We start from the raw sequence: 24,267 nt of genomic DNA, 5'->3' as shown, positions 1-24,267 counted from the left end.
TCCATCCTTGTATATGCCCCCCATCCATGTATATGTACCCATCCTAGTATATGCTCCCCATTCTAGTATATGCTCCCCCATCCTGGTATATGCCCCCCATCCTGGTATAAGACCCCTATCCTGTAATAAGTCCCCCATCCTTGTATATGTCCCCCATCCTTGTATGTGCCCCCCATCCTTGTATATGCCCCCCATCCTGGTCCCCCATCCTGGTGTATGTACCCCATCCTGGTATATGCTCCCCCCATCCTGGTATATGTGCCCCCATCCTAGTATGTGCTCCCCCATTCAGGTATATGCACACCATCCAGGTATATGTCCCTTCATCCTGGTATATGTCCCCCCATCCTGATATATGACCCCCCATTCTTGTATATGCTCCCCCATCCTGGAATATGCTCCCCCATCCTGGTATATGTCCCCCATCCTGGTATATGTTCCCCTATCCTGGTATATGTTCCCCCATCCTGGTATGTGTTCCCCCATCCTGGTATATGTCCCCCATCCTGGTATATGTTCCCCCATCCTGGTATATGTTCCCCCATCCTGGTATATGTTCCCCCATCCTGGTATATGTCTCTCATCCTGATATATGTTCCCCCATCCTGGCATATGCTCCCTCTATCCTGGTATATGTTCCCCCACCCTGGCATATGTTCGCCCATCCTGGTATATGTCCCCCATCCTGGTATACATTTCTCCATCCTGATATATGTCCCCCATCCTGGTATGTGTTTCTCCACCCTGGTATGTGTTTCTCCATCCTTGTATATGCCCCCATCCATGTATATGTACCCATCCTAGTATATGCTCCCCATTCTAGTATATGCTCCCCCATCCTGGTATATGCCCCCCATCCTGGTATAAGACCCCTATCCTGTAATAAGTCCCCCATCCTTGTATATGTCCCCCATCCTTGTATGTGCCCCCCATCCTTGTATATGCCCCCCATCCTGGTCCCCCATCCTGGTGTATGTACCCCATCCTGGTATATGCTCCCCCCATCCTGGTATATGTGCCCCCATCCTAGTATGTGCTCCCCCATTCAGGTATATGCACACCATCCTGGTATATGTCCCTTCATCCTGGTATATGTCCCCCCATCCTGATATATGCTCCCCCATTCTTGTATATGCTCCCCCATCCTGGAATATGCTCCCCCAACCTGGTATATGTCCCCCATCCTGGCATATGTCTTTCCCCCATCCTTATATATGTCTCTCCATCCTGGTATATATATCCCCCATCCTGGTACAGTGGTGGCCAAAAGTATTGGCACCCCTGCAATTCTGTCATATAATACTCAGTTTCTTCCTGAAAATGATTGCAATCACAAATTATTTGGTCTTATTATCTTCATTTAATTTGTCTTCAATGAAAAAACACAAAAAGAATTGTCCTAAAGCCAAATTGGATACAATTCCACACCAAACCTAAAAAAGGGGGTGGACAAAAGTATTGGCACCCTTTGAAAAATCCTGTGATGCTTCTGTAATTGGTGTAATTAACAGCACCTATAACTTACCTGTGGCACCTAACAGGCGTTGGCAATAACTAAATCACACTTGCAGCCAGTTAACATGGATTAAAGTTGCCTCAACCTCTGTCCTGTGTCCTTGTGTGACCACATTGAGCATGGAGAAAAGAAAGAAGACCAAAGAACTGTTTGAGGACTTGAGAAACCAAATTGTGAGGAAGCATGAGCAATCTCAAGGCTACAAGTCCATCTCCAAAGACCTGAATGTTCCTGTGTCTTCCGTGCGCAGTGTCATCAAGAAGTGTAAAGCCCATGGCACTGTGGCTAACCTCCCTAGATGTGGACGGAAAAGAAAAATTGACGAGAGATTTCAACGCAAGATTGTGCGGATAGTGGATAAAGACCCTCAACTAACATCCAAACAAGTTCAAGCTGCCCTGCAGTCCGAGGGTACAACAGTGTCAACCCGTACTATCCATCAGCGTCTGAATGAAAAGGGACTGTATGGTAGGATACCCAGGAAGACCCCACTTCTTACCCCGAGACATAAAAAAGCCAGGCTGGAGTTTGCCAAAACTTACCTGAGAAAGCCTAAAACGTTTTGGAAGAATGTTCTCTGGTCAGATGAGACAAAAGTAGATGGGAAAAAGCATCAACATAGAGTGTACAGGAAAAAAAAAGAGGCATTCAAAGAAAAGAACACGGTCCCTACAGTCAAACATGGCGGAGGTTCCCTGATGTTTTGGGGTTGCTTTGCTACCTCTGGCACTGGACTGCTTGACCGTGTGCATGGCATTATGAAGTCTGAAGACTACCAACAAATTTTGCAGCATAATGTAGGGCCCAGTGTGAGAAAGCTGGGTCTCCCTCAGAGGTCATGGGTCTTCCAGCAGGACAATGACCCAAAACACACTTCCAAAAGCACTATAAAATGGTTTGAGAGAAAGCACTGGAGACGTCTAAGGTGGCCAGCAATGAGTCCAGACCTGAATCCCATAGAACACCTGTGGAGAGATCTCAAAATGGCAGTTTGGAGAAGGCAGCCTTCAAATATCAGGGACCTGGAGCAGTTTACCAAAGAAGAATGGTCTACAATTCCAGCAGAGCATTGTAAGAAACTCATTGATGGTTACCGGAAGCGGTTGTTCGCAGATATTTTGGCTAAAGGTTGTGCAACCAAGTATTAGGCTGAGGGTGCCAATACTTTTGTCTGGCCCATTTTTGGAGTTTTGTGTGAAATGATCAATGATTTGATTTTTGCTTCATTCTCTTTTGTGTTTTTTCATTGCAAGCAAATTAAATGAAGAGAATAAGACCAAAGAATTTGTGATTGCAATCATTTTCAGGAAGAAACTGAGTGCTATCTGACAGAATTGCAGGGGTGCCAATACTTTTGGCCACCACTGTATATGCTCCCGATCCTGGTAGATATCCCCCATCCTGGTATATATACCCCATTCTTGTATATTTCCCCCATCCTTGTATGTGCCTCCCATCCTGGTATACAGCCCACATTCTTGTATATGCCCCCCATTTTGGTATATGCCCCCCATCCTGGTATATACTCCCCCATCCTGGTATATGCCCCCATCCTGGTATATATCCCCCATCCTGGTATATATCCCCTATCCTTGTATATTCCCCCCATCCTTGTATATGCTCCCGCATCCTGGTATCTGATCCCCAACCTTGTATATGTCCCCCATCCTTGTATATGCTCCCCCATCCTGGTATATGCTCCCCATCCTTGTATATGTCCCCCATCCTTGTATATGCTTCCCATCCTGGTATATATCCCCATCCTGGTATCTGATCCCCAACCTTGTATATTCTCCCCATCCTGGTATATGCTCCCCCCATCCTGGTATATGCTCCCCATCCTTGTATATGTCCCCCATCCTGGTATATGCCCCCCATCCTGGTATATATCCCCATCCTGGTATCTGATCCCCAACCTTGTATATTCTCCCCATCCTGGTATATGCCAGCCATCCAGGTATATATATCCCACCTGTTACTTGCAGATAACTAAAGCAGGGCAGCAAAGGACCCTCATGATATAACTTTACAATGAAGTTCTTCCCTGTGCCGGCCAATATAACCAACAATAAGATGAGAAGTTGCTAACCAGTGGAGAAAAGTTGAAGTTTCCTTAGTGCATTAGGCAAAAATTTCCCAGAAAGTGTTCGTGTTGTATCACTAATCTGATCCTACAAAATGTAAGTTTGTGTCCTGACTCCTGACATCTGTGCCTAAATTAATAAAAAATAATCGGTAAAGGATCCCTGGAATCCGTTTCTGAAAAGAGAAACATGAGGCTCGGCATCCCTTATTTCCAGTTATTTTAGGTATTCCGATACGATAGCTAAACTTTCTCATCGACGCTACATGATGTTCACGCAACATTTTTCATCACAAAGGCATCTGTCCTGCTGAAAAACGATATCCAGCCCCGTGGCAAAAGTGATTCTGAAATAAAAGTTGACTGAGAAATGCGTGAAATTTAGTAGTGACATGGAGATCGCTGTTCTATATCGGGAATGAATGTAGCCTGCCTATAAACACATCCCAGATGATACTATATGCAAAAAAAAAAAAATTGATTGACCATATGGCTAACCTTCAGGTACCAGTCGTATCTTGTATCGCACAGTGGTCAACAGAAGTAAAATTACCCCATCGACACATTTACAGCTGAGAGCCTTAATATTAAGGTCCAAATATAGAGAGTGATAACGCTGGCACAGCAAAGCTCCGTGTATAAAAGTATCAGGGCGGCAGTGTGGACTTATCCTTCACCGGCTCTGCATCTAGAGGTAAGCTGTCCCCCTCCGGGGATGTGTGTCCTAGGCTCGGGCTAAGCATCGTATACATATCAATTCTAGAAAGTTGTTTTTTTCTCATGGATTCCTGTAGATTCCATGGGAAAAATATGTATTTCCTATCACAAGTCATATTATGGCTCTTTACCATAATTTGCCAAATTTGCCAAAATACTAGAACGAAAAGTAGACCCCAGATTTCAGTAAATTGATCATGATACTAGAACGAGAAGTAGACCCCAAATTTCAGTAAATTGATCATGATGCTAGAACGAAAAGTAGACCCCAGATTTTCAGCAAATCGATCATGATACTAGAACGAAAAGTAGACCCCAAATTTCAATAAATCGATCATGATACTAAAACGAAAAGTAGACCCCAGATTTCAGTAAATCGATCATGATACTAGAACGAAAAGTAGACCCCAGATTTCAGTAAATTGATCATGATACTAGAACGAAAAGTAGACCCCAGATTTCAGTAAATTGATCATGATACTAGAACGAGAAGTAGACCCCAGATTTCAGTAAATTGATCATGATACTAAACCGAAAAGTAGACCCCAGATTTCAGTAAATTGATCATGATTCTAGAACCAAAAAGTAGACCCCAAATTTTCAGTAAATTGATCATGATACTAGAACGAAAAGTAGACCCCAGATTTCAGTAAATTGATCATGATACTAAACCGAAAAGTAGACCCCAGATTTCAGTAAATTGATCATGATTCTAGAACCAAAAAGTAGACCCCAAATTTTCAGTAAATTGATCATGATACTAGAACGAAAAGTAGACCCCAGATTTCAGTAAATTGATCGTGATACTAGAACGAAAAGTAGACCCCAGGTTTCAGTAAATCGATCATGATACTAGAACGAAAAGTAGACCCCAGATTTCAGTAAATTGATCATGATACTAAAACGAAAAGTAGACCCCAGATTTCAGTAAATTGATCATGATACTAGAACGAAAAGTAGACCCCAGATTTCAGTAAATTGATCGTGATACTAGAACGAAAAGTAGACCCCAGGTTTCAGTAAATCGATCATGATACTAGAACGAAAAGTAGACCCCAGATTTCAGTAAATTGATCATGATACTAAAACGAAAAGTAGACCCCAGATTTCAGTAAATTGATCATGATACTAGAACGAAAAGTAGACCCCAGATTTTAGTAAATTGATCATGATACTAGAACGAAAAGTAGACCCCAGGTTTCAGTAAATCGATCATGATACTAGAACGAGAAGTAGACCCCAAATTTCAGTAAATTGATAATGATGCTAGAACGAAAAGTAGACCCCAGATTTCAGTAAATTGATCATGATACTAAAACGAAAAGTAGACCCCAGATTTCAGTAAATCGATCATGATACTAGAACGAAAAGTAGACCCCAGATTTTCAGTAAATTGATCATGATCATGAGATTTTTAGTAATTCATTGGTTCACGGGGAATTTTCTAGACTTGTTGACTGAATCATAACAGTGTAGATCCCTCAAAAATTATATTGAGTAGTATAATTCGGGAGAAGGGGAGAGACACCGATTAATAAAAGTGTTAATTACTAGGACAATTATAAATTAATTATTCTAACCGGCAAGCTTTTCTTTTTTTCTTGCAGATAATCCTTTGAACCTTTTTCCATCGTAGAAGGATACTCAAAGGTATGATCCATTTCCAGACTACAATAGGCTTCAAGTACAAAAATGGGAACTTTTATTTTTTAATTTTAACACAAATTACCCCATTTATTAATCATGGAGTATTTTAGGCCATATTAGATTGGGTAGGTAACGAGAACTGCGCCTAATTTGTTAAGAAGTAATGAGCAGCCGAACCTTTGCCGAACATTGTCACCACTAATTTGTGATTATTTTTCACCCTTGCCTTTCCTAAATAAGGGGTTAAAACTAAGTTTACAGATTGATCCTTCAACTTCTCTGGGTTTTTTTTTAGGAGAGGGTGGGGGGGACAAAATATGGCAAACATGGAGAGAAAAGTAGGGTTAGGGTTAGAGTTGACTCTAACCCTAACCCTAGATGCAACTTTCCAAGTAATGCAATTTCCACAAAAATTAGGCATCAACCGAAAAATTAATGTGAGTCAATATAGTAAATGAGTATTCCCATTCAAAGCTGAGATGGTAATATCTGTTTAGCCTTGAAGTGGCCATTTTAACAACTCCCATAGAAGTTATTGTTAACTTTAGTAGCACAGTGAGATCCACTGTTTCTGTAAGTGTTTTCCATATCTCCCATTAGATCAGCACAGTCCGTTCCACTTATTCCCGCCTCTGCGTGTAAGAAGGGTGTAAAAAAAATGGCAATAATCAACCAATAATTACATTTTTTTTTATTCTTGCCATACAGAAAATCATCAGCCATGGCTGACGGTGAGATGGCTGCTTTTGGGGAGGCAGCCCAATACCTCCGAAAGTCAGAAAAAGAAAGAATTGAGGCCCAAAATCGCCCGTTTGATGCAAAAACATCATACTTTGTGATTGACCCAAAGACAATGTACGTAAAAGGAGTCATCCAAAGCCGAGAAGGAGGAAAAGTAACCGTAAAGAAAGAAGATAACACCGTAAGTTACACAGGGCAGAAAGGCATAAGAATTACAAACTGATAGTTGTAAGAATAATAAGACGTTTCATCTCACCATGTTCCTTTATTCTATGCAGACTGTAACAGTGAAGGATGACGAAGTTTTCCCCATGAACCCCCCAAAGTACGACAAGATTGAAGACATGGCCATGATGACCCACTTGAACGAACCATCTGTCTTGTATAACCTCAAAGAGCGTTATGCAGCCTGGATGATCTACGTAAGCCTCATAGACTTCCATGCTCGATGATTCTTCACCTCCTTTTATCCTGAAACATTGTGTAAATTTTTCTTCCTTACTTTTTTTGGTTTCTCTTTAGACCTATTCTGGGCTGTTTTGTGCCACAGTCAACCCCTACAAGTGGCTTCCGGTGTACAACCCCGAGGTGGTGGCTGCCTACAGAGGCAAAAAGCGTATGGAGGCCCCACCACACATCTTCTCCATCTCTGATAATGCCTATCAGTACATGTTGACTGGTAAGTACTGGCTACATTGAATTGTGGGGAAACATTGGAAGGATCTACTGTCCTAACAGAGTCTTCCCACCAGAAATGTCTCGATGGACAATTATAAAAGGTCTTCATGTTTGACCTCAGATATCATTGCTCAACTCAAAGGGACTTTATTCGTAGCTGTTCTCCTGAATCCGGCGTTGTTGTTTTCTTCTTCCTGTGTCTCCCCGTTCCTGAGATATAGACCTTCTATATCTGTAAATTTAGTCTTGTTAGCCAATCAGGTGTGGTCCATATGAAGGCGCCCACAGAAGTGATTAGGACTCCACCGCTTTAACTAAAAAGTCTATATTTACAGAAAAGGGGTCCATATCTTAGGAACAGAGAGTCACCAGAACAAAAGAAACCACAACACCAGATTCAGGAAAACAGTTGCAATTTGACCATGTTAAAAATCACGTATTTATGGCAAGTGACAAGTCCTTTAAGCCAGCATGGTGACCATAAGTGGTTGTAAGGAGGACGAGAGCTCCACATATGGTTAAAATAATGATGTAATTCACTATTTATACCTCAACACCCCTTCTCCCATTTGTTATTATTATTATTATTATAATGGGCACATTAGTCCATAGTGGGTCCATAGTGGGCACATTAGTTCATAGTGGGGTCCATAGTGGGAACATTAGTCCACAATGTGGTCCATAATGGGCATATTAGTCCATAATTGGGTCCATAATGGGCACATTAGTCCATAGTGGGGTCCATAGTGGGCACATTAGTCCATAGTGGGGTCCATAGTGGGCACATTAGTCCATAGTAGGGTCCATAATGGGCATATTAGTCCATAATTGGGTCCATAATGGGCACATTAGTCCATAGTGGGGTCTATAGTGGGCACATTAGTCCATAGTGGGGTCCATAATGGGCATATTAGTCCATAATTGGGTCCATAATGGTCACATTAGTCCATAGTGGGGTCTTTAGTGGGCACATTAGTCCATAGTGGGGTCCATAGTGGGCACATTAGTCCATAGTGGGGTCTATAGTGGGCACATTAGTCTATAGTGGGGTCGATAGTGGGCACATTAGTCCATAGTGGGGCCCATAGTGGGCACATTAGTCCATAGTGGGGTCCATAGTGGGCACATTAGTCCATAATGGGGTCCATAGTGGGCACATTAGTCCACAGTGGGGTCCATAGTGGGCACATTGGGCTTCTGTAAGTAAATGTGTAAAATAATGTACAGATGAATCAATATTCAGTCTTGTTTCAATAGTTTTTTACGCTTTTTTTCTGAAATCATCTATATTTTTTTGTTTAAAACAGATCGTGAAAATCAATCTGTCCTGATTACGTAAGTGTCAAACTCAAGGGATAAAAAGTACAGAGTCGTATTAGTTAAAGAAATGCTTTTAATGGAACACTAATCAGTTTTACTTAAAATGTATTTTTTTTTTTTGGCTCTTCTTTAATGTTTTTTATACATAGTGGAGAATCCGGGGCCGGGAAGACTGTGAACACGAAACGCGTCATCCAATACTTCGCAACAATTGCGGCCATTGGTGACACAAAGAAGAAGGAGGAACAACCCGCTGGAAAAATCCAGGTAATGTGACTTCATCTGTATCAGTGAGATCTGTTTAGTGTCTGACGAATATATAACTTATTACACTAATTTTTATACTTTATAGGGCACCCTTGAAGACCAGATCATCCAGGCTAATCCATTGCTCGAGGCTTTTGGTAACGCTAAAACGGTCAGAAATGACAACTCCTCACGTTTTGTAAGTTACATTTTATTAATAAAAAAAAAGTGCACCCATTTGTTGTTTTTTTTTCAAGATATAAAAAAAAAAAACATTTCTTCTATGTTAAAAACTTTAGGGTAAATTCATCAGAATCCACTTTGGTACCACAGGAAAACTGTCTTCAGCTGATATTGAAACATGTAAGTTAAGACAATTTTTAAGAAAATATTCAAAGTAGAAACTTTTTTTCTAAACTTTTTAATTCATTTATATATTTATAAGATCTACTGGAAAAATCCAGAGTGTAGAAACTTTTTTAAAAAAACTTTTTAATTCATTTATATATTTACTGGAAAAATACAGAGTGTAGAAACTTTTTTTAAAAAACTTTTTAATTCAATTATATATTTACTGGAAAAATCCAGAGTGTAGAAACTTTTTTTAAAAACTTTTTAATTCATTTATATATTTACTGGAAAAATCCAGAGTGTAGAAACTTTTTTTAAAAACTTTTTAATTCATTTATATATTTACTGGAAAAATCCAGAGTGTAGAAACTTTTTTTAAAAACTTTTTAATTCATTTATATATTTACTGGAAAAATCCAGAGTGTAGAAACTTTTTTAAAAACTTTTTAATTCATTTATATATTTACTGGAAAAATCCAGAGTGTAGAAACTTTTTTTTTTAAAACTTTTTAATTCATTTATATATTTATAAGATCTACTGGAAAAATCCAGAGTGTAGAAACTTTTTTTAAAAAACTTTTTAATTCAATTATATATTTACTGGAAAAATCCAGAGTGTAGACACTTTTTTTTAAAACTTTTTAATTCATTTATATATTTATAAGATCTACTGGAAAAATCCAGAGTGTAGAAACTTTTTTTTAAAACTTTTTAATTCCTTTATATATTTATAAGATCTACTGGAAAAATCCAGAGTGTAGAAACTTTTTTTTAAAACTTTTTAATTCATTTATATATTTACTGGAAAAATCCAGAGTGTAAAAACTTTTTTTAAAAAACTTTTTAATTCAATTATATATTTACTGGAAAAATCCAGAGTGTAGAAACTTTTTTTAAAAACTTTTTAATTCATTTATATATTTACTGGAAAAATCCAGAGTGTAGAAACTTTTTTTAAAAACTTTTTAATTCATTTATATATTTACTGGAAAAATCCAGAGTGTAGAAACTTTTTTTAAAAACTTTTTAATTCATTTATATATTTACTGGAAAAATCCAGAGTGTAGACACTTTTTTTTAAAACTTTTTAATTCATTTATATATTTATAAGATCTACTGGAAAAATCCAGAGTGTAGAAACTTTTTTTTAAAACTTTTTAATTCCTTTATATATTTATAAGATCTACTGGAAAAATCCAGAGTAACATTCCAGCTGTCTGCAGAAAGGAGCTACCATATCTTCTACCAGATCATGTCCAACAAGAGACCAGAACTGATCGGTAAGTTACCGAAGAAGGATAAAAATGTCTTTGGGAATACGTGGTGGCAACTATTACAAAATACACAACTTCTTATTTCAGATCAGTTGCTGATCACCACCAACCCATACGACTTCCCGTTTGTGAGCCAAGGTGAGATCACAGTGCCCAGTATCGATGACCAAGAGGAGTTGATGGCCACAGACGTAAGTTTGATTTCGGACGTAGTTAAGCTAATTTTTTTTGCTAGTAATACAGGAAAATTTGTGATACTTCTAAGCTCCATCTCAAAGGTTTTGCAATTAATTTACAGAGCGCCATTGACATCCTGGGGTTCAATTCAGATGAAAAGGTCGGTATCTACAAAATGACCGGTGCTGTCATGCACTACGGCAACATGAAGTTCAAGCAGAAGCAAAGAGAGGAGCAGGCCGAGCCCGACGGCACAGAAGGTGAGGCCAAAGAAGATCATTTAAACACTTTTACTTCAACCTAAGTCATTCAATAACAAGGATAGAAAATATGCCTATCCACACCACCTTACATAGTAACATAGTTTTTAAGGTTGAAGGAAGACTAAGTCCATCTAGTTCAACCCATGTTGACCTTCATATCATCGATGAGAACATGAAATGTGAAAAGCTCTTTATAATAAAAAGTCTTCATTTTGTTTTCCAGTGGCTGACAAGGTTGGCTATCTGATGGGTCTGAACTCAGCTGATCTTCTGAAAGCTTTGTGCTACCCAAGAGTCAAAGTCGGAAATGAATTTGTGACCAAAGGTCAAACCGTCCAGCAGGTAAAGTCCTGGAATATTTTTGTACAATGATCACCGATGGAAATTTTTCAAAAATCTGAATTGGTTATCATTCCCATCTAGGTGAACAACTCAGTGGGTGCCCTGGCCAAGTCCGTCTTTGAGAAGATGTTCTTGTGGATGGTCATCCGTATCAACCAGCAGCTGGACACCAAGCAGCCAAGACAGCACTTCATCGGTGTCTTGGATATTGCCGGCTTTGAGATCTTTGATGTAAGTAATGTAACTTCACGTGACAAACTGAATAAATGTCAAACTAATACAACAATTAATATCGAGAAATATTTTAGTTCAACAGCTTGGAACAACTTTGCATCAACTTCACCAACGAGAAGCTGCAGCAGTTCTTCAACCACCACATGTTTGTCCTGGAGCAAGAAGAGTACAAGAAGGAAGGGATCGACTGGGAGTTCATTGACTTCGGCATGGACTTGGCCGCCTGCATTGAGCTGATTGAGAAGGTATGCAAAGAAAATTAAATGTATTGATTGATCACTGGTTTATTAGCATATTGACTGCACAATCCGACAAATTGCACAAGTAATATTTCACATGCAAGTGATATAAATATTTAATTACCAATTACTATTCACCTTTGACCAGCCAATGGGCATCTTCTCCATCCTTGAAGAGGAGTGCATGTTCCCTAAGGCCACAGATACATCATTTACAAACAAGCTGTACGATCAACATCTCGGCAAGTGCAACAACTTCCAGAAACCCAAACCTGGCAAAGGCAAAGCCGATGCTCACTTCTCCCTGGTCCACTACGCTGGGACAGTAGACTACAACATCTCTGGCTGGCTGGACAAGAACAAGGACCCACTGAATGAGACTGTCATTGGCCTCTACCAAAAGTCTTCAGTGAAACTCCTGTCTTTCTTGTATTCTGCATACTCAGGTTCAGAAGCAGGTAAGTGAACTCTCTCCACTTGTAGTCCTTCTGCTCGTGGGACTACACAGCATTTTCCTAGGGGTTCTCCGAACACTCTTATACTGTGCGTTCTGCACAGTCAGTAGGATGTTCATAGCATTTGGAAGTCCTTTAATTAATTTAAGAAAGGGTATTTGTTCTCGAAATACCGAGAAACACTTTTCTAACATCTTATAAGTCAACTTTGAACCAAACGAGACGATAGAACATAACACAACTAACTAATATTGTTTGTGATTTAGAAAGTGGTGGTGGAAAGAAAGGTGGTAAGAAGAAGGGTTCCTCCTTCCAGACTGTGTCTGCTCTTTTCAGGGTAAGTATATGGAAGAACTCATACAGAATTGTACATGTTTGATCCTATTGTCTTATCCTAAATGTCCTCATACCTATAACTGTATTCATCTACAGGAAAATCTGAACAAACTGATGACCAACTTGAGAAGCACCCACCCTCACTTTGTACGTTGTTTGATCCCCAATGAAACCAAGACCCCAGGTAAATTAAGGAACCAAATTTAAAATTAGGTCAATCTGAAGATCTCCATATTAAATCGCACATCCAGCTTTACATAACGACTGATTAACTTGCTTAATCTAGGTGCTATGGATCATTACCTGGTCATGCACCAGCTCAGGTGTAATGGTGTGCTTGAAGGTATCAGAATTTGCCGGAAAGGATTTCCCAGCAGAATCCTCTATGCTGATTTCAAACAGCGGTATGGATTAAATCGATGACTTTATAATTATGTATATTTATGCATTCTTAAACACTTTTATAATTCTATTAAACCAATGCATCCTGACTTTTAAACAGCTACAAGGTCTTGAATGCCAGCGCTATTCCCGAAGGTCAGTTCATTGACAGCAAGAAGGCTTCTGAGAAACTTCTTGGGTCCATCGATGTTGATCACACTCAGTACAAATTTGGCCACACTAAGGTACTTTTATTTGGTATTTCTATGTCACTATCTAGAGAGTTCCATAGAATCTGATACTATAACTCAGCTTGTATTGTTTGCAGGTCTTCTTCAAGGCTGGTTTGTTGGGTACCCTTGAGGAGATGCGAGATGAGAAGTTGGCACAGCTGATTACTCGTACTCAGGCTATCTGCAGAGGATACCTTATGAGAGTTGAGTTCAAGAAAATGAACGAGAGGAGGTATATTCCAGATTCAATTTAGAATAATACAATTTCTTCTTTCAATGGACTATGATTGTGATAGAAATATGCTTCGTTTCCAGAGAGTCCATCTACTGCATTCAGTACAACATCCGAGCTTTCATGAATGTCAAGACTTGGCCATGGATGAAACTTTATTTCAAGATCAAACCTCTTCTGAAGAGCGCCGAATCTGAGAAAGAGATGGCCAACATGAAAGAGGAGTTTGAGAAGACAAAGGAAGCTCTAACTAAGTCAGAAGCAAAGAGAAAGGAGCTGGAGGAGAAAATGGTTTCCATTCTCCAGGAGAAAAATGACCTGCAGCTCCAAGTGGCATCTGTAAGTAATAAATCATCAGACTCCAGGTTACAATGAGTTTTGGAAGAATTTAAGTTAATTTGGTTCCCCGAATGCATTTTGCAGGAATCTGAGGGCCTGGCAGATGCAGAAGAAAGATGTGAAGGTCTCATCAAGGCCAAGATTCAACTGGAAAGCAAAATCAAAGAGGTTAACGAGAGGCTAGAAGATGAAGAAGAATCTAACGCTGAACTGACTGCCAAGAAGAGGAAACTGGAGGATGAATGCTCTGAACTGAAGAAGGACATTGATGATCTGGAGCTAACATTGGCCAAAGTAGAGAAGGAGAAACATGCCACAGAGAATAAGGTGATTTATTTTCATCGAGATGACAAAGAATATGGTCATCAGTGCAAGAGTGTGACAAAAACATTGCTTGTGATTCGTTGAATAATTCTTATTTGTTTTTTCCACATGAAGGTTAAAAACCTTACTGAGGAAATGGCAGTCCTGGATGAAAGCATAGCCAAACTTACAAAAGAAAAGAAGGCACTTCAGGAAGCCCACCAACAAACTTTGGATGATCTTCAAGCTGAAGAGGACAAAGTCAATACTCTGACAAAGGCCAAGACCAAGTTGGAGCAACAAGTTGATGATGTATGTATGGCCGTGAGCAAAGTGCTTTTCGTTAAAGAAATAAATACATTGCAATGGTCGAAAGCTAACATGATTTATTATCTTAGCTTGAAGGATCTCTTGAACAAGAGAAGAAGCTTCGTATGGACTTAGAGAGGGCCAAGAGAAAGCTGGAAGGTGACCTAAAGTTGGCTCAAGAGTCTACAATGGACTTGGAAAATGATAAACAACAGCTGGATGAAAAAGTTAAAAAGTAAAAAAATTTTGTTGTTAAATATCTATCGGGATGAGGGAAAGGTCAAACTTCTCGTATAGAGCCGAAACACCCCCATAGACATTAAATGGTTGACCGACTCCACCAACTGTGCTATATTCTTGGCATCATTAACCAGCTATACTCAGGTGGACTGATATTTTTTATCCCTTATTTTTATTCCACAGGAAGGAGTTTGAAATCAGTCAGCTCCAGAGTAAGATTGAGGATGAACAGGCCCTGGCAGCTCAACTACAGAAGAAAATTAAGGAGCTCCAGGTAGTAAAACTTATATTTATTGGTATAAGAGACAGCATTAATGTTCACTCCATACTTCTGAATGAACATCAATATTTAAATGTAAAAAAAACAAATCTTGTAGGCTCGTATTGAGGAACTGGAAGAAGAAATTGAGGCGGAACGTGCAGCCCGTGCCAAGGCTGAGAAGCAGCGTGCCGACCTCTCGAGAGAGCTTGAGGAGATCAGCGAGCGCCTTGAAGAAGCTGGTGGTGCAACCTCTGCTCAGATTGAGATGAACAAGAAGCGTGAGGCTGAATTCCAGAAGATGCGACGTGACCTGGAAGAAGCCACCTTACAACACGAAGCCACTGCCGCCGCTCTCCGGAAGAAGCATGCCGATAGCACGGCCGAGCTCGGAGAACAAATCGATAATCTCCAGAGGGTCAAGCAGAAGCTGGAAAAAGAGAAGAGTGAACTCAAGATGGAGATTGATGATCTCGCCAGCAATATGGATTCTGTTTCCAAAAGCAAAGTAAGCACATTAAATGTATTCATCACTTTACACCTAAGGCAATCTTCAGTATAAAGAACATTCTTTTTACTCCGACTTCATAGGCCAACTTGGAGAAAATGTGTAGAACACTGGAGGACCAATTTAGCGAAATTAAGACAAAGGAAGACGAGCATCTTAGGGTACTCAACGACTTAAATACCCAGAAAGCACGTCTTTTAACTGAAAATGGTAATTTTTAATGTTAAACGTAATAAGGGCAAATCTGGTTCCACGAATAGAAGTTTGACATTGCTTTACTTGTATTAATTAGGGGAATTTGGCCGTCAACTAGAGGAGAAAGAATCTTTAATTTCTCAACTCTCCAGAGGAAAACAGGCCTTCACCCAACAGACTGAAGAGCTGAAAAGACAGCTTGAAGAAGAAACCAAGGTAAGGTGCTAAGTTGCTTAAATATATTAAGCATTGTCCCAAGGCTATTTTGACCTCAAGCTAAGTAAATGGTTTTTTTTTACTAATACAGGCCAAGAATGCACTTGCACATGGACTCCAGTCTGCCCGCCATGACTGTGACCTGTTGAGGGAACAATTTGAAGAGGAACAAGAGGCAAAGGCTGAACTTCAACGGGCTTTGTCCAAGGCCAATGGTGAAGTCTCACAATGGAGAACCAAATATGAGACTGACGCCATCCAGCGTACAGAGGAACTGGAAGAAGCCAAGTAGGTTTCCTTTACTTGACATATATCTTGAAATCCAATTCCAATTGAAATTGGTCAAGGTATACCTAATATTAGTCCAATAATTATGTACTTTGATTAACAGGAAGAAACTTGCACAGCGCCTCCAGGAAACTGAAGAACAAATTGAGGCTGTCAACTCAAAATGTGCTTCTCTCGAGAAAACTAAACAAAGACTTCAAGGAGAGGTTGAAGACCTCATGGTAGATGTAGAAAGATCAAATTCAGCCTGCGCCGCCCTCGATAAGAAGCAGAGAAACTTTGATAAGGTAAATGATTAATTACTAGGACTTCTTTTTTCACACTTTCAAATCGTTCTTCGGTAATATTTCCAAAATTGGAGTTACTGGTGGGTGATTCTTGTAATAGTAGAATAGTGTTGTTATATCCAAAATCTTGTCTTTCAATCGATAGGTCTTGTCAGACTGGAAACAGAAATATGAGGAAGCTCAGGCTGAACTCGAAGCTTCTCAAAAGGAATCAAGATCCCTTAGTACGGAGGTGTTTAAGATGAAGAATTCATATGAGGAAGCACTTGATCAACTTGAGACACTGAAGAGGGAAAACAAGAACCTCCAACGTAAGTTCCACCATTTTCCATCGACGTAAAAAAGTTGTGACCGTTTTTATTACGATTTTCTCTACTCCTTTGGAAGTATAATCATTGACGATATTAAAGAAAGTTCTAATTTATTGGTTCAATATCTTCTTTTACTACTAACAGAGGAGATCTCTGACTTAACTGAACAAGTTGCCGAGTCTGGGAAGAGCATCCATGAAATCGAAAAAGCTAAAAAACAGGTTGAACAGGAAAAGTCTGACCTTCAATCAGCACTGGAAGAAGCAGAGGTAGGTTAACCAGAACATGCCATAATAAAATGGTTTAGCATCATTTTATTTTTATCATAAACTTAACAATTTGTATATTTTTAGGGTTCCCTGGAACATGAAGAGGCCAAGATCCTGCGTGTCCAACTGGAGCTTAATCAAATAAAGTCTGAAGTTGACAGGAAAGTTGCGGAGAAAGATGAAGAGATCGAGCAAATCAAGAGGAATAGCCAGAGAGCCTTGGAGTCCATGCAAAGCACTTTGGATGCTGAGATCAGAAGCAGGAATGATGCTCTGAGACTGAAGAAGAAGATGGAGGGAGACCTTAACGAGATGGAGATCCAACTGAGCCATGCCAACCGCCAAGCTTCAGAGGCCCAGAAACAACTCAGGAACGTACAGGGACAACTGAAGGTGAGTTGTGTGAAGATATTTTTTTGAGGATTGAGATATTGTTGACTTGAAAGTGAACTGAATTATTTCTCTTTAGGATGCCCAATTGCATCTTGATGATGCCATTAGAGGAAGCGATGACCTGAAGGAACAACTGGCCATCGTAGAAAGGAGAAATAACCTCATGACAGTAGAAATTGAAGAGATGAGGTCCGCCCTGGAACAAACTGAGCGTGGCCGCAAAGTGGCTGAGCAAGAGCTCATGGACGTCACTGAGCGTGTTCAGCTTCTCCACTCTCAGGTTGGGCTGTATTTTATTTCTTCACAATAATAGTACATCTTTTAATGGTGTATTCCGTCACTAACATCATCATTCTTCCCTGTACAGAACACTAGCCTGATCAACACTAAGAAGAAGCTTGAATCTGATTTATCGCAACTTCAAACTGAAGTTGAGGAGGCCGTCCAAGAATCAAGAAATGCCGATGATAAAGCCAAGAAAGCAATTACAGACGTAAGTAGAACTTCTGAAAGTTAAGAAAAAAAATACCCGTTTGATGAACATATAATCAATCTGCAAAAGATTACATCTTATTGCTCTCTTCGTTATCATCCTAGGCTGCCATGATGGCTGAAGAACTGAAGAAGGAACAAGACACCAGCGCTCACCTTGAAAGAATGAAGAAGAACCTTGAGCAGACAGTGAAGGATCTTCAGCATCGTCTTGACGAGGCCGAGCAGTTGGCAATGAAAGGTGGCAAGAAACAGCTCCAGAAACTTGAGAGCAGAGTAAGAAAGTGTTTCCGAGAACAATATCATTTATAAACGATGCAGTTTTCACTAACGATATGAACTGTATTTGTAGGTGCGTGAACTTGAGAATGAGCTTGATGGCGAACAAAAGAGAGGCTCAGATGCCATTAAGGGAGTCCGCAAGTACGAGAGGAGAGTAAAGGAACTGTCTTACCAGGTACATGGTATGAAAAAAGATCCTTATAAAATGAATGTCCTGACATTAAGACCAAGTTCACATACTTCATCTTTTATTAACAGTCTGAAGAAGACAAGAAAAACGTCTTTAGGCTTCAGGACTTAGTGGACAAACTGCAGTTGAAGGTCAAAGCTTACAAGAGACAGGCAGAGGAATCTGTAAGTCTATGTAATTTTTGATAAGAATAATAATAATGGATAAGAATATTTAGAGACATCTCCTCAATGTCATGTCCATCTTGTAGGAGGAACAAGCCAATGTCCACCTGTCCCGATTCAGGAAGTCCCAGCACGAGCTGGAAGAAGCTGAGGAACGCGCTGACATTGCGGAATCTCAAGTCAACAAGATGAGAGCCAAGAGCCGTGACATCGGCAAGGTGAGATCGAACAGCTCGAAATCTCTCTTTGATTTGATACTTAATCAAGAATATCGCATATAAAGTTTACTAACACATCTTTATTTTTTTTTTATCCGCAGAAGGCAGAAGAATAAAGAAGGATCGAACGTGAATTATTTACAAAAGATGTTCATAAAATATGGGCTGGTTTTGTAAATGTCGGGTCAGCTTTGTAGTATTTTTCGTCTCTAGGTGCAAATAAATTTTCTGCAGACAGTCCCTTCGTTTCGTGGGTTCTTTTCTTAAAAGTTGTGAAATGGCAGAACACAATATTTGGGCCACCCCGTGAAACCAATTTTTTTTTTATTTTTCATAAATCCATAGTACAAGCCATGCAGAAGTTACCATGGTCAAACCCTAACCAACAGTCGTAGTTCTGAAAATCAGTGGTAATAAATAATAGGAAATCAGTGGTTGTCCATGAAGTGGTCCATCCCGATTATGAGCTGTCTCCAATCAATGACAATCACTGCTGAATGGATAACTACTGGTGCTGATGTTCGGGGCACCGAGGGCTTGTATGTCAGACTCCACACGTGGTACCTGAATCAATCAAAAGTTCCCTAGTACATTGATTGGTCTATGGTATTTAGTCACCATATGGTATGGCCATACGCATCATGTGGACATTAAATGGTAAACCATAGGGAAAGGAATGAACTAGAAGGGCACCAACTGTAAAGGGCACCAACCAACCAAGTCCAACCCTCAAATTAACTTTCCTCTTCCAGTATTAAATAATTAAAGCTCTCTGTTCTTTCACACCAGATTTTTAGAAAAGCATGGTGTTACTGCCCTCATTCCCCCAAGATACAACTGTTTTTGGTGCTCATAAAAGTCTAATTTGTCCAGGAAATGTCACGATTCTGTATAACTTACCAACTAACAGACCAAAAAAGCAGAAAAAATACCCATTAAAAAATAACTTTTAATTTAGCATTTAAAAATGTGTACCAAATAGTACGATTAGGATAAACTACACATATTGAGAGGAGATACCTTATAATAAAGGGATGGTGGGGATAAGCATATAGCAATCAAAGATTAGCTCTGAATGACCCTGGTAGAGGAGCTCTCCCTACCTGACAGCGGAGTGTTTTCACCCTAGGGGTTCAAGTGGTGCCCCCGCTCCACGACGGCTGTCCCTCACCTATCCCTGAATATCCCTACTCAAACACACAATAAAACACACATATTGACCAGTAACGTCCTAATTGACGAATTAGATATATATCAAACACACAATAGTATGCTGTGCGTACTCAGTGAGGGGTTCAGTCCACCACCAGGTAGCTCCGGAGTACTTAGCAGGACCCCTTTCTGTGTGTCCTTTCTCTGGCCTTCTCCCTGCACCTCACACCCAGCGACACTTCTATCCAGTACCCTCGGGCCTTGGCGGGCGACGTGTGTTCCGTCCCCTGGATCCTATGCGGCCACCTTCTTAGTGTACTGGTGTGGACTTGTGGCCTGCGGTACTTGAAGTGCTGCAGCCTCCGGTTTCCTAGTTGGGCCTTGTAGCTCCATGCTAGTTGAGGGACCGGTTCCCTTTATCTGGCCTGACCCCCCTACTTTCTAGTAGCGGCGGGCATACGGGTGGCTTATAATAGTTTATAATAATAGTTTATTTTTTATAGCGCCAACATATTCCGCAGCACTTTACAAATTTTAGGGGGGACTTATACAGACAATACAGAATAAGCATATCTCATATCGAACGGAGTGAGGGTCCGGCTGCTCGCGAGCTTACAGTCTAATAGGAAGTGGGGGAGACACAAAAGGTAAAAAGTACATATATTGTATAATGCAGCCTTGATATACTGAATAGGATAAATAATAATACATGGACTGGTCGCAGCCAGTATGTGTGCAGTCCTGACAGAGGCTTTTATGTGCATGGTTGGTTTGAACCCGAAGTTGAAGAAGATTTTAATATGGGGGAAAGCTGGGATGGACAGAGTGTGTTTAGGTGATACGCCAGTCTAAAGAAATGTGTTTTTAGGGTTCGCTTGAAACTGTGGGTATTGGGAATTAATCGAACTGTCCTGGGTAGTGCATTCCAGAGAATTGGCGCAGCACGTGAGAAATCTTGGAGACGGGAGTGGGAAGTTCGGATTATGGAGGATTTTAGTTTCAAGTCATTTGCAGAACGGAGGGCACGTGTAGGGTGGTAGACTAAGACAAGGGAGCAGATGTAGGGGGGTACTGAAGCATGGAGCGCTTTGTGAGTAAGCGTGATAAGTTTAAAACGAACTCTATATTGGATGGGCAACCAATGCAATGACTGGCACAGGGAAGAGGCATCGGTGTAGCGGTTGGCGAGGAATATGATCCTGGCTGCTGCGTTCAGGACTGATTGGAGAGGGGAGGGTTTAGTAAGAGGGAGACCGATAAGTAGAGCGTTGCAATAGTCAAGACGGGAATGAATAAGAGCTACAGTAAGAGTTTTTGCTGAGTCAAAGGTGAGAAAAGTCCTGATTCTTGAGATGTTTTTGAGGTGTAGATGACATGAACGAGTGAGTGATTTGATGTGAGGAGTGAAAGAAAGATCTGAATCAAGTATGACCCCAAGACAGCGGGCTTGTTGCTGGGGAGTAATGGTGGAGCCACAAACAGAGATGGCAATATCGGGCACAGGTAGATTAATGGAGGGAGGAAAGACGAGGAGTTCAGTTTTTGACAGATTCAGTTTTAGGTAGAGGGAGGACATAATGTTAGACACAGCAGAAAGACAATCACTGGTCTTTTGTAGTAATGCAGGGGTGATGTCCGGAGCAGAGGTGTATAATTGGGTGTCATCAGCATAGAGATGGTACTGAAAACCGAATCTACTGATTGTTTGTCCAATAGGAGCGGTGTATAAGGAGAAAAGAAGGGGGCCTAGGACTGATCCTTGAGGAACCCCGACAGTAAGGGGAAGGAGAGAGGAGGAGGAGCCGGCGAAAGACAGAGAAGGAGCGGTCAGAGAGATAGGAGGAGAACCAGGAGAGAACAGTGTCCTTGAGGCCAATAGTGCGGAGCATAGTGAGGAGGAGCTGGTGATCCACAGGGTCGAATGCTGCAGAGAGATCCAGGAGATCAGCAGGGAGCAGGGACCATTAGATTTAGCTGTTAGTAGATCATTAGAGACTTTAGTGAGGGCAGTTTCAGTAGAATGTAAAGAGCGGAAACCAGATTGTAAAGGGTCAAGAAGAGAGTTGTCTGAGAGATAGCGGATGAGACGGGAGTGGACCAGGCATTCCAAGAGTTTAGAGATGAAGGGAAGATTGGAAACAGGTCTGTAGTTGGCCGTGCAGTTCTGGTCGAGGGATGGTTTTTTAAGTAATGGTTGTATGCTGGCGTGTTTAAAAGAAGAGGGAAAGATACCAGATGAGAGGGAGAGGTTGAAAATTTTAGTTAGGTGAGAGGTGACAGCTGGAGCAAGGGACTGAAGGAGATGTGAGGGAATAGGGTCGCTGGTGCAGGTGGTAGGGCGAGAAGATGCAAGGAGCCTGATCACTTCATCTTCCGTGACTGGTTCGAAGTCAGAAAATGAGCAAGATACAATGTGGCGGGGGAGAGCATGCATAACATTTGGGGATTGGGAGAAAATTTCCTGTCGGATATGGTCAGTTTTTTCTTTGAAATAATTGGCCAGATCGTCAGCGCTGAGGTCGGTGGTCGGGGCCTGTGCTGTTTGATTGAGGAGAGAATGAAACGTGTCAAAGAGTCGTTTAGGATTATTGGAAAGTGAGATGATGAGGTTGTTGAAGCAGGTTTGTTTGGAGAGGTGAAGGGCAGAGTTATATGTTTTCAGCATAAATTTATGATGGAGGAAATCTTCGGGCAGATTTGATTTTCTCCACAGCCGTTCAGCGCACCTGGAGCACCGCTGGAGAAGACGTGTTTGAGGCGTGTGCCAGGGTTGTCGCCGTCTATGCCGAATTGTTCTTTGTGTAGGAGGTGCGGCTTCATCCAGGGCGCATAGCATTATTTCATTATAAAGCTTCAATGCAGAGTTGGGACACGAGAGGGAGGAGATTGGGGCCAATGATGATTGCAACCTTTTTATAAATTTCTGGGTGTTAATGGCGCGTATATTCCTATAAGTGTGGAAAGTGGGGGGTCTTGAGTAGAGTCACAGTTCTTGACCGAGAATGAAAGAAGATTATGGTCAGACAGTGGAAGGGGAGAGTTAGTAAAGTCATGTACTGAGCAAAGCCGGGAGAAGATCAGGTCCAATGTGTTCCCGTCCTCATGTGTAGAATTAGCAAGTTGTGAAAGGCCGAAGGAGGAGGTTAATGATAAAAGATGAGCGGCAGATGGGGAAAGAGGATCGCCAATTGGGATGTTAAAATCTCCCATGATTATCGTGGGGATGTCACAGGATAGAAAATTTGGAAGCCAGGCAGCAAAGTGATCCAAGAATTGACGGGAAGGACCTGGGGGGCGATAGACAACCGCCACTCGCAGGGAGAAGGGCCGGTAGAGTCTGACTGTGTGGGCCTCAAAGGACGGGAAGACAAGGGAGGGTACAGGGGGGATAACCTGAAAAGTACATTTTGTTGAAAGAAGCAGACCAACCCCTCCACCTGATCTGTTGTCAGGTCGCGGGGTATGAGAGAAATGTAGGCCACCATAGGAGAGAGCTGCAGCGGCGGTGGTGTCCGACTGCTGGATCCAGGTTTCCGTGAGAGCCAGAAGGTTCTCAAGGACGTCGAACGCACGCACATCACGCGGCGTAAGAAGAATCACCTCTAATTTCCGGGGAGCCGTCCCCCCCACAGAATCTGAGACCATCACCTTGTGAAGCAGGTTTTGCTATTACTTACCCCTTTTATTTTAATAACTGTTGATGCATACATGTAAATTGTCTCCTTTATAATATCTTGTATATATTTTGTAAACACTGCCCCCTTTTGGGAGTAAATCATTATTATTTACCAGCTTCGTTCTTCTTGTCCTATGTTGAGCAAACACGTTCCTCACCCGCTAATTCACGTTACCTAACGGGTACCCGATCCACCTGTTCAGCGATCGGTGGTGGCAGTATACCAGTATTTATGTGATATTGTGGTTTGAGGGTGGCTGGTCGGAGGTATATATACGTTCCTGGAAGGAACTGGTGGTATATATACGTCCTGTCACATCACGTGCCGCAATAGTCGACATAAATTAGAGCAGCTGCACCCGTGCGTATCCTCGGTCAATACCGTGTTTGACCAGCAGGATAAGGGGGCGCCAGAGAGCTGCAAGGTCTGACCCAAGTGGGTGTCGTTTTCATGACAAATTGCTGCACGGCCCATACCCCTAGGGTCCCTTCGGTTCCTGGAGCCTTCCTGCTCCCACTCCTCTCTTCTCCTTCCAGGCTCAGGCCTCCTGGCTAGGCCCGCCTGTGGAGCAGAGCTCATGCAGAGCCTCTGCTCCTTGTCTTCACCTCAGTCTGTCTGACTGGAACTGAACACTGACTCACTAATCTAAGATGGCTCCTGTACTTATACTCCTACTCCGGTTCTCCCAGGATCTACATCCTCCACCCATC

At 41.3% G+C, this 24,267-nt stretch overlaps 1 protein-coding gene across 1 annotated transcript; it reads left to right on the top strand.

Moving 5' to 3' along the window:
* Positions 1 to 4,183: 4,183 nt before the first annotated feature.
* LOC141176354 (myosin-4-like) lies at positions 4,184 to 18,968 on the top strand. The gene is made up of 41 exons (XM_073660300.1): positions 4,184 to 4,293; positions 5,924 to 5,966; positions 6,672 to 6,885; positions 6,983 to 7,126; positions 7,227 to 7,383; positions 8,690 to 8,717; positions 8,852 to 8,969; positions 9,055 to 9,147; positions 9,248 to 9,311; positions 10,481 to 10,579; positions 10,661 to 10,764; positions 10,872 to 11,010; positions 11,237 to 11,355; positions 11,437 to 11,586; positions 11,664 to 11,834; positions 11,977 to 12,286; positions 12,550 to 12,620; positions 12,716 to 12,803; positions 12,906 to 13,023; positions 13,122 to 13,245; positions 13,329 to 13,465; positions 13,549 to 13,804; positions 13,889 to 14,131; positions 14,243 to 14,419; positions 14,506 to 14,651; positions 14,840 to 14,930; positions 15,034 to 15,423; positions 15,507 to 15,633; positions 15,716 to 15,834; positions 15,926 to 16,122; positions 16,226 to 16,409; positions 16,555 to 16,720; positions 16,865 to 16,989; positions 17,074 to 17,382; positions 17,459 to 17,662; positions 17,750 to 17,875; positions 17,980 to 18,150; positions 18,227 to 18,331; positions 18,415 to 18,510; positions 18,597 to 18,728; positions 18,830 to 18,968. Exons 3-41 carry the CDS (start codon positions 6,685 to 6,687, stop codon positions 18,842 to 18,844), a joined length of 5,814 nt encoding a protein of 1,937 aa, XP_073516401.1. The 5' UTR covers positions 4,184 to 4,293; positions 5,924 to 5,966; positions 6,672 to 6,684; the 3' UTR covers positions 18,845 to 18,968.
* Positions 18,969 to 24,267: the final 5,299 nt, after the last annotated feature.

Source organism: Phyllobates terribilis, unplaced genomic scaffold (genome assembly GCF_046119375.1).
Source record: "Phyllobates terribilis strain yellow unplaced genomic scaffold, ASM4611937v1 Scaffold_25__1_contigs__length_18738178, whole genome shotgun sequence".
NCBI lineage: Eukaryota > Metazoa > Chordata > Amphibia > Anura > Dendrobatidae > Phyllobates > Phyllobates terribilis.
The sequence above is the reverse complement of the archived record's forward strand: the minus strand, read 5'-3'. Positions and strand labels throughout refer to the sequence as shown.

Coding starts and splice junctions, on each gene's coding strand:
- LOC141176354 (XM_073660300.1), top strand. CDS start 6,685: ATGGCTGACGGTGAGATGGCTGCTTTTGGGGAGGCAGCCCAATACCTC. Junction 12,621..12,715: donor CTGTGTCTGCTCTTTTCAGG/GTAAGTATATGG, acceptor ATTCATCTACAG/GAAAATCTGAACAAACTGAT. Junction 17,876..17,979: donor CCAAGAAAGCAATTACAGAC/GTAAGTAGAACT, acceptor TTATCATCCTAG/GCTGCCATGATGGCTGAAGA.